At 46.2% G+C, this 15614-nt stretch overlaps 1 protein-coding gene across 2 annotated transcripts in view; it reads left to right on the top strand.

The window, feature by feature from the left end:
• Window positions 1–11511, top strand: part of LOC107390554 (cryptochrome-1) — a 42747-nt gene extending 31236 nt beyond the window's left edge. Inside the window, exons 11-15 of one of the 2 annotated variants that reach the window (XM_015967350.3) lie at window positions 2816–2923; window positions 3001–3150; window positions 4558–4638; window positions 4847–4971; window positions 11367–11511. In XM_015967350.3, coding sequence (XP_015822836.1) covers window positions 2816–2923; window positions 3001–3150; window positions 4558–4638; window positions 4847–4971; window positions 11367–11375 — 473 coding nt within the window. In that variant the 3' untranslated portion in view covers window positions 11376–11511. The remainder of the gene's footprint in view (window positions 1–2815; window positions 2924–3000; window positions 3151–4557; window positions 4639–4846; window positions 4972–11366) is intronic. The other variant, XM_015967352.3, reaches the window with a different exon arrangement.
• The last annotated feature ends 4103 nt before the right edge of the window (window positions 11512–15614 follow it).

Here is a 15614-nt window from a genome sequence, read left to right as displayed (position 1 = left end):
TTTTTCAATATAGGGTGAATTTATTTATTTATTTATTTATTTACTGTGTCTAGAGGATAAACCCCTTTGAGATGCATCGTCTCGTTTTCAAGGGAAACAATGAAAGATGGCATGACTATCAGTGGCATAAGCCAAAACTAACACAAACAGACCAAATCAATTGAACAAGAAAGCAAATAATAATACAAAAAAAATTAATAAAATTAAATAAACAAGCAAATAGAAGCAGTGGCTCAACAGGTTGAGCGGGTTGTACAGTAATCGGAAGGTTGTAGGTTCGATCCCGGCTCCAGACAGAGAATTCTGCTGTTGTGTCCTTGGGCAAGACACTTAACCCACCCTGCCTGCTGGTGTTGGTCGGAGGGACCGGTGGCGCCAGTGCTCGGCAGCCTCACCTCTGTCAGCGCGCCCCAGGGCAGCTGTGGCTACATCGTAGCTCATCACCATCAGTGTGTGAATGGATGAATGATACCCTGTAGTGTAAAGTGCTTTGGAGTCCTTACTCTGAGAGGCGCTGTACAAGTGCGGGTCATTCATCATTTAGAATGAAAACACCTCGCTATGACAACATGATTATGTGACATCAAGTACCAAACTCAAAAACAATTACAGATTCAAGAAGATGCTATATGTGAGCAGGTAAAATTTTTAAATCGATCTGATACTGTATTGGCATTCTAAAGGAACTGGATAGATCTTTAAACATCCTGGGAATTTAAAAAGATGCATTCTAAAATAAACCAAAGCCAGTGAAACCTGCGTTTGGCTTTTATAGCAAGCCAAGACAAACTTTCATACAAGAAACAATGACGTGTGTTTAACGGGCTAGGCAAAACAAAACGGCAAATGTGGTTCTAGACAACATCGAGATGTTGTAGACAGGAAGCAGTGGCGTTTTGATAAACAATATCAGCACAATCTATAATTAGGAACAAAAGTTGAGTAGCAATATGACTTCTTACCCTGAAATCAAAACAATTCATTGATTGATAAAGAATCTTTAGATGAAAGTTGACTTTACCTGGAATTGTTTGAATATGATTTTTAAAGGAGAGATCTGAGTCGAGCCAGACACCTAAGTATTTAAATTTGTCAACACATTTCAGAGGAGAGGAGTCCAGAAAAGTTAGATTTAGACGTCCAAGAGGAGATGAGGAGTACTTATGCTTCTGAAAAACTAGTGAGTATGGCTTGGATTTATTAAGAATAATCTTGTTGTCAGGTAACCAATACTGTAAAATATCAAAATTCTGTTTTAGACCTTTATGTAAATCAGACATAGTGGGCTTAGAACAGTATAATATAGTATCATCTGCATATATATGGACAGAGCATATGGAGCAACAGAGAAGGAGATCGTTTATAAAAATGGAGAAAAAAAAGGCCCTAGTGATGAACCCTGCGGAACTCCTCTAGAAATTCCTCTAATCTGTGAGTTGGCACCTTTTAAAGAAACAAATTGGAAGTGATGGTGAAGAAAGGAGTAGAACCAGAGTAACGACGACCCAGACAGCCTAATTGCATTTAGCTTATCTAAAAGTAAATAATGATCAACACATCAAAACTATTGAGTTTTCATAGACTGGTGGACGACACCAGCAGTGAGTGAAGAATGAACAATGGATACAGTGAGAGGAGCCAAGGCAGGGTTTAACCACAGTAGTGGGGACAGGATCCAGTTGGCAACCCCCCAAGGCACTTTACACCAGTCTGCAACGACACGTCGGTCATTCACAGCAGCAGTAATGAGCCGCATCACAGCTACAGCTGTCCTGGGACACGCTGGGACCGATGTGTCTTGCCCAAGGACACAACGGCTGTGACAGACTGAGACACACTTTACAACAATGGAGATAAAATAAAGCAAGAACCGCATAAACAAAAAGCAGAAGTATATCCAGAACCGTAACTCCTCCCACCGTCCGTCATTCCGTTTCAGAATCTTTAAATTCCATTCCATGTTTTATATTTGATCATGTTCTGGGCTTCACGGTGCGTGCGTTAGACTCAAACAAGTCTGTGTTTCAGAGTGGGTGGGATTATCTAATCTGGATTAGGATTTTGCTGTATTGTGTTCCTGAACCAGTTAAACCTGTCTAATCTGTCTGTCAGGAGTCTGGAAACAGCCAAACTCCATTCATCCGTTAGTGATGGATGCCTGTCAGCCAGCCACTAACCAGGATACGCTCTCTCCTCTCCGACGCTGCCGGGTTAGGGTCATGTAGATGGATTTATTTTCAGAACGAGATTTCATTTGTTTGTTTGAAAACATAAATGTTTTAGCTTCCATCGAGGATACTGGTACTGATCTGGGTCTTTAGGCGATGAAGTTCCTGATGTCATAATGGCTTTAAATAAAGTTCACTTGTGTTTCTGTAGAGGACTGTCGGTTGGCTGTCAGACCTTGTTTAACACGTACTCGTATTGGTTTATAAAAGCCGTTTTAAACGCGTTCTCGCTCTTTACCGTTAAACATGGCTGTTAGTGGGAGCTGCTCACAACCAGGTCCTTCAACACCCGCTGGCCAAGTTAGAACAGAAGAGATTGATGTTATTCTCTTCAATCTGGTGTCTTATTCATGTTGAAGCAGAGCATTTAATCTTAATCAGAGTAAAAGTGAAACCGACTCAGAAATGTTAGCAGGGCTCATCGCCTACGCCGTGTCGTCCTGGGAGACGAGCAGAGAGCTGATCCTGTAGTAAGGCCTGGCTCATGTCCTGATGTTTTTGTTTTGTAGAGAACAGGAACTATCCCTTTAATTAAATGAATTCTGGGCACCAGGAAGTGTGTTTATCGTCTGTGTTGTGTGGTTCAGGCTTGCTGGCATCGGTCCCATCCACCAATGTGACAGGAAACGGAGGGATGATGGCCTACTCTCCTGCAGAGCAGCATCCTGGGACCAGCAGCAGCAGCAGCTCACACTGTGAGTACAGCTTACATTTCCAAAACCGCACGTGTCCATTTAGCTGATGCTCTAATGCATCACTGACCTTTTCCCAGTGCCTGGAGGGTCGGGAAGCTCTGCGCCAACAGGAAGTGGCAGTGGGAGTATCTTATTTAACTTTGACAGTGAAGAACAGACTGGGCCTAGCAGAGTTGGGCAACAGCGTCACACGCCGACACAAAGCCACCACCAGCAGCAGCAGCATGGTAAATATCACCGGTTTGGATCGTAAACCCAGGTCAGACTGACCTGCAGAGAAGACTAGAGACCTGAGAAAAACACGAGCAGCAGCAGCAGGTCAGATCTGTGGCCTCGTGCACACGCGTGTAGTGTGTCTGCGTACAGATCTCCAACACACCACCGAGGCTCCAGGCTGCAGAATGAACACAATGGAAAGTTGTTTTCCTGTTAGAGGATTCAGTCGTCTCCGAGGGAACCAGCAGGGCATTATGGGATGTATTTGGGAAGCGCTACCCATTGTCTGTGTCAAGAACTGAACTAGGAGGACCCGTCATGACACCAAACACTGTAAAGCACCTTTAAAAGTCTTTATTTGATGTGGAGTTACCAGAGGAGGGCGAGGCTGGAGGCGAGGGTCAAACCGGATAGGACGAGCAGGTACGGGGAGCAGGCTGAGACGAGGTAGCAGACAGGCGAGGATCGTGGTGGCAGGAAGAGTTCAAGGCAGGGCTCAGGAGCGAAAACGAGGTCCGGAGGCTGAGATCAGGCAGGGTGAATGACTGGATGGCTGGTTCTTTTGTAGCAGGGGAAACGGGGCTTGGCTGGGGCTTGATGATGAGACCAGGTGTGCTGCATGAAGGCAGAGGAGGGTGAAGGATTGGGAGTCATGACAGGCCCTGTCAACACGTAGCCGGGGATCAGCCAAAACGTAGGTATTTTTCTACGTTTTGGCCTGTCATCCACATCAAAACGGAGTTTTTTCCACACGAAAACGGATCTTTTTAAAAACTCCGGCCAAAGTGAAGATCTGCGTTTTCTCCGTTTTGGGTGTCTGCGTGTGGACGGACAAAACCGGAGTTTTAAGGTCCGCAACGTCACTTTCCGCGACAAAAAATGCTGACATCACGTGTGCGACCTGTGTTTACACTAGCCGACAGCATGGAAGCCCTCAGAGCTGCGCTCGCTTTATCAATCGTCCAAGCGCTTTCTGCTTGTTTGTGTTTGCAAGTGGAATCACTGATCCTTGCGGAAGACCACAGACGGACGAGGTTAAGAACGGGGGAAGTACTGCCGCCTACAGGTCTGGCATGTCCTTTACAACGTATTTATCCGGGTACGTGTGGACAGAGTTTTGTTTTTAAAACGAGGTGGTGTGGATGCAAGTTTCTGGAGGGGCGGATATTCGTTTTTAAAAAGACCCGGCTACGTGTGGACTAGGCCTGAGTCTGGCTTCATTTCACTGATCTGTAATCCTTCTAAGCTGCATCTTGTTGTAAATGTTGAGACTTAAATCGATGCATAGAGATGTCCTCCGTGTCTGTGGGTTATAATTCTGCTGTTTGTGTGTGACATCCAGATGTTGCATCACACACTGACTTGAGCCATGAGTGGCCTGTGATCTGAGTTCTTGCTCGTCTCTGTGTCCTCTGCAGGTTACCACTCAGTGCCAGACTCCAGTCAGAGCATCACCAGCAGCCGACTCTGTCATGAGTTTGCTGTGCCTCAGCATCCAGGTGGGCCGCTAGCAGAACTCGACTTTAGGCCTGAGTTGTTGTGGGTGGAAGCACACCATTAGGTAACGGTGTCTCAAGTTACACAGACGCCTGCAGCTATGATGAGCTGTCAGTAGAGGGCAGCAGTGTTAAAGTGGCTCTTGGGCATGAACATCAGATCTCCTTACGTCCTAATGTAGGTTTTGTTCTTGCTTTCTGGGAGTTTCAGGGCTCCTGCACACCAGGGGCAGCAGCATCACAGGGAAGCGGGAGCGTGAGTCGGAACAGAACGGGTCAGGAGAAGAAGACCAGGCGTCCTGTTCAGTGAACAAAATGCAAAGACAGAGTGCCGAGGTCAGCAGTTTTCTCCTGATGAAGTCCTATGTCTGACCTCTGTGTCATTTCCTGTCTGAGCTGTGAAAGTAATTTAAACGTCAGTATCTAACTTTTGTCCTTTTATTAGGAATCTGGCTTATGTCCTGCTGGTAGTTGAAACACACACACACACACACACGCACGCACGCACGCACGCACGCACGCACGCACGCACGCACGCACACACACACACACACACACACACACACACACACACACACACACACGCACACACACACGGGACTGCATGACGTTTTTTGTTTTTTTTATTCGACAGTCAAGTAATGAAAATGGAGTCGATATTAACACAAACCTAAAATGTTACAACACGACTATAATGCATATTATAGTGAGCCTAAGTCACGCCCAGCTACTTCTGGACCAACGGGGCAAAAACACTATTTTCTAATTCGGCTTGTTATGAGCCATGGGTTTCACATATGATGTCTGTGAATTTTAAATATGCATTTTGATACCAAGAACGCGCTTACTTTTGAAAAGGAGGGAACGCTGTTTTAGGTTTGGTGTAAAAATAAGTCCAGGACTACAAATGCGCTTATCGGAAGTGACGTCATCGAACCAGACACGGAGAAAACCCGAAGGAAAATGGCTGTTCAGCGAACTTCAAGTCCTTCCTTTAGGAGGAAAGAGCCACCATAAATCTGGTCATGCTACGCTAGAGGAGAGGAGAATCTGTGGTGACGTCTCATATGCGACGTGCCGATGTCTAATTTGTAGTCATGCTAACAGCAAGCTGATAAATCTCAAAGTTTGTGACTGGCGTGGTCGAAACCCACTACATTTCCTTTCATTCAAATTGCAGAACAACATGTGCGATCCAGGGCGTAAGGCTAAGTAACGCCCCGTTGACTTGCGTTCATTTCATTAGTGGCATTCCTCAGGGAGGAGACTAATGGCGCTTACACATTAGCGTTGGCATGGTTGGCATGTGGTTGGGCTGGATGGCGTGAGTTTGGGCTGGTACAGGTGGTGTAGTGTTCACTTGTAAATCCGAGCCAGTTTGGCTTTAGACGTGAATTCGATGGACTACTTTAAATTGTATAGGAGTGTGTCTTGCACGCAAATACGCAAGGAATGTTTCACAATGGGACGGATGCCGAGTCTGTGGGAGCAAAGAGGCAGAAGGGCTGGTAAAATAATCTGACTGCACCGGCGTTACCTCTACGGACTTGTCGTTTCGCCACTGTTCGGGCGGGCGACTACAGCCTGGCAGCTCACCTGGCTTATAAACCCTGATTATGTCCTTCTCTGATATGCAACTTTGAACGACATAATTCAGGATAAAAGGCAGTAGCACTTTACATTAAAGCTCGTTAATAACATGGTAATAGTGTGGTAATACCAATGTAACATTTAGGTAATAATAAGGAAATTCAGTGTGTTTGACTGCTATGCTGATGGCCTACAGCTCTATATCCCCATTCTAGCTGGAAATGGGAATGGTGTGCAAGTTGCTGACCTGTTGACTTGTTTTGCGGCGGGAAGATGCTTGCTGTCGGAAAACTTTCTGCATCTAAATGCAAATAAATCTGAGAAAATGGTTCTTTCACCACAGAAAAATATCCGTCAAATGCAGCCTCTTACAATTCAAACTGGTAACCTCACAGCAAATGGCACTGGCAGAATTAACAACTGGGCAGTTTGGTTTGATCCATCCCTGACTTTTGACTCCCACTTAAAGGAAACTGTTTGTGTGCACAGAAAGGGGCGTGGCATTGTAGAAAGTGTGATTGGTTACCAAGTCCCTCTTCATCAGGGCTGTGCTAACAGAGCTGGGGCTGAAACACCAGCGGTGGCACGTACGTCTAGGAAGCCACTCGAGATAATGGTGTTCAAAACAGCGTTTATCTAAGGAATTATAAAATCAAATACGGCCACTTCTGTCTTTGATTTTGTCACACACACACACACACACACACACACACACACACACACACACACACACACACACACGTTTGGATTGATACACTTGTGGGGATTTTTCGTTGACTTCCAATCATTTTCGTGGCTGAATTATGCCTAACCCTAACCATAACCAATACTGGCCTATACCTGACCTTAACCCTAACTAAAGGTTAATTCACACCACACCTCTAAAACCAAGCTCTAGGGGGTTTCCATTGTGGGGACCAGCCAAGTGTCCCACAATTTTGACTAAATGTCCCCATGTTGTTGGTTAAACTGAAAAATTCTCCCCAGAATGTAGTTCAAACTAAGTTAACACACACACACACACACACACACACACACACACACAGCTGGCTGTATGCTCACTGAGGTTCTTTGTTAATCTGCACAGCAGAGACATGTCCGGATGCTGATGGAACTGCTCAGCGAATGATTTAGAACGGTAATACAAGAAAGTCCTAATCGCGTACGGCCGCTTCTGCCTTTGATTTTCTTGTTTAGTTCTTCGAACATTGGCGGTAAACAAAAGGCTTGTTAGCTAAAAGGTTAGCTCGCCAGATCCTAGCAGAAAGTTACCGGAAAGCGTCCTTTCAAAAGTAAACGGGCTCAAATTACGCTCTGGCGCTAACGACAGTTATCCTCATTCGAATGCGGTGAAACCACCAGCTGCGCCTCCGTGCTCTGAACCTTCACAGACGACCGTGTAAGCAACGTTACTTACGAAGCTAACAGCCCAGACAAAGCCGTCCGAGCGCTGCCGTCGGGTTCTAGGCAGCAGAGTCCCGGGAACAACATCAGCATGGCAACGCTTCCGGCTTCAGAGACGGCCACTTTTCTGTTAGATTATCAGAACTGCTTTTGTCCATCACAGAAGACCCGCTGTACTCTGGTTCTGATGCAGAAATCAGTATACATGCATTTGTCACATCAGCCATAGATTGCTGTCTTATCAGGTCTGCCACAAAAGAACATTCATGGCCTTCATTTGGCCCAGAATGCTGCAGCGTGTATTCTTGCGAGGAAGGAAACATGAACTCGTGGATTTCTGTGTTCTTCCCAGGCAGATACAAGCTCTTCGTGCTGACTTGGTGCTAAACAGTCTAGCACCTCTCGATGTTGCTGAACTTCTGGACTTGGTGCTCATGTGTGAGATCAAGAGTGCGTGTTTTTGTTAATCGTGCACCGTTCCTTTTTCAGGCTGCCTCTGTGGAGATCTTCACGGCTAGACTGAAGGCCTGACTTTTTACAGCAGCCTATCCAGACTAGTGGTGACTTTGTTAAAGCCTGTTGGTCCTGCGCTTTCCTGATTTAGTGATTTCTTTGTCTTTTTATCTGTTGTTTGATTTTAATTTGTTTTTATATAATGTTTATACTCATTTTGATCCTTTCCTCAGTTTGTTTTCCATGTCTGATCCTCTTCTCTGAAGGCACTATAGTGAGGGTTATTATCATCTTTATTATTATTATTATTATTATTAGGTCCAAACAACATTGCTCCAGAGTTTTGGAACCCTCTCCATAGAAAACGTGTCCATAGCCGTGTTCCAGCTGTCCTGTTTGATGTCTCCTACCCTTAGATCACCAGCTGTTTGTTTTCCACCTCCTATCTGTACTATGTTGACCTTTAACCCTTCCTTACTTGTCCTCCTGTGCATCGTGGTAACGCGTACCCGTGTGCTCCAGATCCACCAGGATAACAGTAGCGTTGGGGCGCCAGCTCCTCTCTGACTAACATGATGAGTCAGACGCTCATGTGACTCCTCTTCATGGACTCTTGTTGTTTCCAGGCATTCAGCTGATTATCAGAAGCAGCATTTTGCATAGCTGAGGTCCTGAATTCAAACATGTGCTTTGTATGTTTTATTGTCAGCAGCTTGATGAGAGGTTGGCATTTCCATAGATGACTCGCTCTGCTGTCAGTAGTCGCCGTGAGGATGAACGTTGTTTGCTTTGTAGTAGGAGGCTCTGTTTGCTCTGGGATCGCCTCGCCGAGCACACGGAAAGGGTAAAGTCATGTGTCCAGGAGCGAAAGGCGGTCCCCTGGGTTTATTTATTTCTTTATTTATAGAGCACATCCAAGCCAGGTGACCCAAAGAGCTGCACACTAGAGACATGGGAGCAGATAAAAAGATTAAAGAAGTAAAACAGCAAAGCAGAGTTCCCCCAAGTCCCCAACCCGCTGTAAACAGCATCAAACAAAAATAAAAACAAAGCAAAGAAACACAGGAACAGCGGGTCATTGAGCAGGTTGGTCTCGTGTCCGCTGCAAACACCGAGAGTCTCCCCAGAGACTCCCGAGCCACCAGGGTTGTTTTTGGCGGGCATCTTCGTCTAAGTCTTCACAACGAAGACGCATTTTAGTCGTAGTCAGTTTTGGTGGACTAAAGTTCAAACAGGTTTAAGTCAGCAAAGATTTTTGTTTTTAAATCATGTATTCTCTAGCAAATGCATTTATGGGTCAGACGTGGGCTCTGAGCTACTGGAGTGAGTTTCATACCAACATCATTTATTTTATAGCTATGGGACAAAATCTCAGCTGCTCCAGATTGTGTAAAACAAGAATCCCCCAGACTGTCGTTTTATTACTGCATTATGTACATCACAGTGGTGGACATAATGTATTGATGCAGATCTGTAGCCTGCACGCTCCGTTGACGGCTCTCGGTTGTGGGGCGGGTTCTACCGTTGTCCACTGGACGATGAATGTGACATCCTCTTGTTTCACTCTGTTGCATCATCCCACCCACCAGGCATATAGAGTGCCCTGATTGGCCCACAAAGCGGATAAAGCTCTGTGATTTGTTCACTAAGCAGATAGAGCACTATGATTGGCCCACCATTATGGACCAATCACAGCTCTTTATGTGTTTGAAACTCCTCTAGAGAGCTGTGATTGGCCAGCCAGAGTCCTGGTAGGAGCTGCGGAGGTTCCAATGGAGCGTGCCTAGACCAAACTTTGCAAAGCAAGAATTAGGTCTAGCTCACTAGGCTAGCAGATGTGTGCATCACTGTAGATTTCCACTAAAGAAGCGTGTGATGGAGTCTTAGGGAGCGTACAGAGCATTCTACACGATGTTTACACAGAAATAAAGAAATGTGTTTGTTTCATTTATGACTTGAGTTATCAGACCTCCATCTTGGTGTCCGTCATGTTTCTCCACAGACTGCAGCGCTGTGAGTTTTCACAGAATGAATCTAAAACCCAGTTCTGCTCATAAACATTTAGATGGGCTTAAACTGTGACGCTGTTGGGTTAAAAAGCAGGAATGTGACCCAACTTTAGGAACCAGAGAGCTGAGACAATAATCCTGACTTAAAACCGTAAACCTGTTCAGATCAAACCTGTTAAAAACATCATTTCTTTCATGTATCTGCCCAAAAGCTCGACTTTCTCTGGAAGCACCGGATAAGAAACGTGTTAATATTACAGATAAGTTTAAAAGTAGCGATGTCTTCGCTCGAGTAGCGTCTATGAGCGGCTGCTCACGGCAGCGAAGCGCTGAGCCGAGCTGAACCCAATCCACATCAGAAACCCACGTAAATAGAGTGGTTAGTGCCCTCTGATGTGGGCGGAGCCAGCTCCACTCAGCTGCTGAGGCTGGGCTGTGAACTTTAACTTCAGAGAGACCGGCAGAAATGTGCATTTTGAGCGGAGTTTACATCTCGCCTGGGCTCGTCAACGAAAACTCCTGTTGGTCTCGTCATGTTTGAGTCACCAAAGAGCTACTTTTAGCTCGTCGGCGTCTCGTTCTCGTGATTAAAACAACGCTGGTGCCACTCAGACAGTCGGAGAGGTCTGGCTTTAGTTTAGAGTATCAGTCACCTCTACCTATCCATATCACAGAGGCTAATCAGGGAGGTGTGCCCATTTTTTCATGCCTCAAATGAATCTGCCAGCTGCATTCAGCACTAACTGTAAATGTGACGGCGAGGACCGACTCGGCTCAGCATACAGGGCAGTAGTCTGTTCTAGACCCAGCAACGGCACCGGCGACGGTCTCTAACTTTAGAATGCCAAGTCCTAATCTGAGCCAGGTACGGGACTTGGCTCTGGCTTCTCGGTGATCAGGCCGTGGTAAAGGATCTAAAGCTTTATGCCACAGTGTTGGCAGCTGCTGTAGTGTCCACATCCTCCACACCAACTCCTCTGGATACCACAGTCCAGCACGAGCTCCACAGCTGCAGCCACATGGCCCTTCAGCAGTTATTGTTCCTGCGCTGGTGCAGTTAGAGTCCAGACATGTTTAAGCACCTGTTCAGACACCTGTCGCTCTGCTAAGCTGCAGGAACTAAAGTACTGTTGTACAGAAGAGTCTGGTTGTTGCTGGTTTTTAAGGTTTAGGACTCAAGAACAAGCCTTCTCTTATTCCACGTGTCAAACTCCAGATGTGATTGTGTTTGGACGCTTAAGGACAGTGTTGTGTTTGTGTGTTGTCTTCCTGCAGACATCCTAGAGCAGGTGGAGAGGAGACTGTCCAGAACCACCTGGTCATCGGAGAGAGGAAAGCTCAGCGTCACCACCTCTGGTCCAAACTCCTGCAGCTCTAGATGTCCCCGCCTGAGAGCAGCGTCCGCCTCTTCTGTCTCTAATTCTCCAGCGTTTCAAACACAACGGTGAAATTGTGAAGTCTGGCCCCTAAAGGATCAATGTGACGGCACTAGAGGGGTGTGCAACGGACCAAACTGCCTCAAACCTGCAGTTTTATTCACATTTTTTTGTCAACGGCATCAAAATAACAAAGCAAGAACATGATTGTCTTGAACCACCAACCGATATCGGCTCTACGAGAACAGACGAGCAGCTAAAAGGATAACGGTAGATCCGAACCGCTGTTTCCCGTTCTAGCTGAAGTCCAACAGCGTGTTGGCACATCTCACAGGTGAAAACCTCATCGTATCCTTTTTAGTTTGTACTTGTCATAAGGACAGGGCTCCTCCAGGAAGACAACGGAAAAATACCAAGTGGGCAAACGAAGAAGTTTCACAGGGTGTGCTCAGAAGTCATGGAAGGTTCTTGACCGGTAATCAGGCAGGTCCTTTCTGGGATTTCATGGAAGTTCTCTTCTATCTGCAGTCCGACCAGTCAGAAAGCACCCCCACACGTTTCACGTAACTGCTGCTGCCGCCCGCTCGGTCCAGTCCACAGGGCCGAGGCTCGGCAGCTGCTGTCCCGGGTGTTGGCGCTGTGTTGCTGGAGGCTAGCAGGTCTGGCTGTGAATCTGCTTCCTGTGTAGCGTTACCTCGTGGTGTCCAAGCACTTCAACAAGTAGGAAAGAGTCCTTTATGGTCGGGGTTACGCTCACTCATCGGTGGCGCTGAGCTCTTTTCTCCTGATTCATTCTGATCAAATAAAATCAATGATCCCATTAATATATTAGTCAGTTTCACTAATCAGCCTGGAAGGTTCAGCTCACGTCTTACATGTGAAGCAGCGATGGGTAAGATGGGCCCCAAGTCTGATCCTGGAGCCCTCCACCCCTAGGATGCTTTACCACCGGGCTAGCCCCCACGCTAGCTGATGCTAGTTGGTGCGCTCTTCAGGTCTAGCTGATTGGATCCCAGTTCTGACACGAGACAAGATGATGATCAGGATCTCATCACCCTTCTGATGACATATAAGTTTGTTCTGTGAGAAGAGCCCAGGTCCTCCTGGGTTCTCCCTGAGCAGCGTTCACCGGCAGGACTAGAGTCCAGCTTTTCCACCCGAGCAGCAGGAATGGACCTGAGCTTGAGTCCCATCACAAACTCGTTACCGTGTGTGGAGCTCCTCCACCCTCTTCTGCTCTGGGTGAACTCATCTCAACAGTCCTTCTCGGTCAGAAACCAGCAGAACGTTCTTCAGAAGATTATTATTCCTGTCCTCTCTGATTCTGGCACCCAGTGAAGTCGGTTTGTCGCTCCGCGCGTTCACATCTTCCCCTCTCTGTTTTCCTCCAGTTTCAGCAGATTATCCCTGGAAAACTAGAACAAGCACGTCTCTCTAGATCCCAGCGGCTCTGTTTGTTGTCAACAACAGGGCTAGCTGCAGGGCAGATGGTCGCAGTCACGTTTTTCTAAGATTTCTAATAAAAACCAAAAACTCGCTTCATAAAAAGAATAAACGGTAAAAGTTAGTTTCAGTCAGCAGGAATAAACCAACATTCCCTAAACATCAGACCTCGTGGACGGGAAAGGACGAAGCAGCTAGATGAGTATCTCAGTTTTAAACACAATCTGTGTTTATTTATGACCAGCTGGATCACACACACACACACACACACGCACACACACACGCACGCACACACACACACACACACACACACACACACACACACACACACACACACACACACACACACAGAGTGCACTCTTTTCCTCATATTTGGGCGAGAGAACAGAGTTCAGGCCCCAGTCTGCTGCTGCTGCTGCTGCTGCGTTTACAGATGTTTGAAGTCCGGTTCCTGCTGACGGGCTGCTGCGACCTGCGGGTGTTTGGGTTCGGGTAGGTTCAGGTTGGCACACCTGATTTCCTGGTTCTTAACGGGAGACGGCTCTAAAGGCCAGAATGGTTCCAAACATCTGACCGGACCTCCAGGTTCTCCTGAGACCGGCCCTTCAGCCTCCACGGTGAAGGTTTGATCCAAAGGGCAGCAGTAGTTCCTGCAGGGCGGGGTTCTGGTCCTGGTGTCGGTGGGTCGTGGCGACCCGTGTCTGTGTACAGTACTCGATGTTATTCATCTGTGATCGTACTGCCATTGGCTTCAGAAGTAGTTTGGGGGTTAAGTCTTGTAGTATTTCTGTATTATACTTCTGTATACTCTCCAGGATTTGAACATTTAGTAGTTTTTGTCGTTCTAGTGAAATGAGCTGAACCCGGTTTGTGTTCTGTTGTTTCTTCGCTGGAACATCTGGAACATTCTGCTCTCCGCTTGTGTTGTGAAGGCTTTTCTTGTGCTCAGTCAAGTTTACGATGGCAACATTAAACATGCTACAACTTGCCTCTGCCTGTTGTTTGCTTGGCTTTTTTATTATTATTATGAATAATTTTTCATCACAATTTGATCTTTTTTTTCTCTCATCTTGATCATTTTTTATCTTTTTTGTACTTTAATTGTTTTTTGTTTATGTGAAGCACCTCGTGATTTTTACCTTGAGAGGAGCTATTAAAGATTGTTTTCTTTCTTTTCAGTGACATTCATGCAAATACCTGAGGCCAAATAAACAGGATTTTAGTGTGGGCAAACAAATGCAACCACCACAAACATACACAGGCTTCGTCCCACACGTTAGATACACAACAGTTAGTCTCTGTGGTGCAAAAACACTCTTCACTTACATTTTTAGTTCTTTATTTGATGTGATCAAAACAAATGTGTTCTGAATCTAATCCTAACGTTTTTATTGAAGACCTTCGGAGTCCGTTATCATTCATAGTGGTATGGTATAGACTTTATTGGGGCGACGGTGGCACAGGAGTTAAGCGCTCGCCTTGCAATCGGAAGGTTGCAGGTCCGAGCCCCGCTCAGTCTGTCGCTGTCGTTGTGTCCTTGGGCAAGACACTTAATCCCTCCTTGCCTGCTGGTGGTGGTCGGAGGGACCGGTGGCGCCAGTGCTCGGCAGCCTCTTCTCTGTCAGTGCGCCCCAGGGCAGCTGTGGCTACATCGTAGCTCATCCCCACCAGTGTGTGAATGTGTGTGTGAATGGGTGAATGAATGATTGTGTTGTAAAGCGCCTTGGGGGGTTCCAGGACTCTAGAAGGCGCTATATCAAATACAGGCCATTTACCATTTACCATAAGTGGTCCAGAATACACAAAAGCATATTGATGTTGCAGAGAAACTTGTAGAGATGCAAGATTCCCCTGATATCTAGATATAGAACAGAACTTCTGATTTCCATCCATTTAAAAACTCTGAAAGGTCACTTTAATGAAACCTTCTTACATCGTCAATCAGCCATAAAACTCTAGCATAACAGACACTTTGATACTCTTTAGTGCTGCAGGTTTGGATTTGCTTGCGTTCATGTCTTCATGATGTAATCCGGTGGATCGTGTTTCAGCGGTCATGCAGCCAGTTTCTCTGCTGTGTAGGCGTTCAGGCAGGCTTCCCCACACTCCTTCAGTGGAAGAGGGTTGGTCTTTCTGCAGCACAGGTGTGGTGGAACCCTGGTGTCCCTCGCCACTCCTTCAGGAACAACCTTTCCAAATGTACACAAGATCACATCATGGGCGGGAACCACGTCACACAGTCACTGTGAAAGGCTCGGAGGAGCTCTGCTCATTATTTATAGTATTATTGTCACATATAAGTGTGTATTTTATGGCAGACAATCAGTAATCACGTCATTTAAATAAGATCAAATTCTATGTGTTTTCATTTTATTGCTAAAATGTTGATATAATTGAACAAATATGTGGAGGAAGTAAGACATCAAAGTGTCCCATAAACTAAAGTTTGCTTTAATAAAAGGTTCAGAACCTCAGCTGTTTGGGCTAAATTACCCTGAACCCAAAAGCTAAACACGCTGGCATCGGTCCATAAACTCCTCCGTAGTACTCTTGGCATGCAAATGAGTACTTTCATCACAGCTGGCAGGATAAAGGTGTGCTGCTGCACGGGCGGGACAGAGGCAACGTGCCTTGGGCTGGAGGTAACTAGTCCTCTGACAGAACTTGTCCTGTTTGGGTCTGGTGTTTACTCCTGGCATCAGGA

This window comes from Nothobranchius furzeri, chromosome 15 (genome assembly GCF_043380555.1).
Source record: "Nothobranchius furzeri strain GRZ-AD chromosome 15, NfurGRZ-RIMD1, whole genome shotgun sequence".
Taxonomy (NCBI): domain Eukaryota; kingdom Metazoa; phylum Chordata; class Actinopteri; order Cyprinodontiformes; family Nothobranchiidae; genus Nothobranchius; species Nothobranchius furzeri.
Note: the sequence above shows the minus strand (reverse complement) of the source record. Positions and strands in the feature narration are given on the sequence as shown.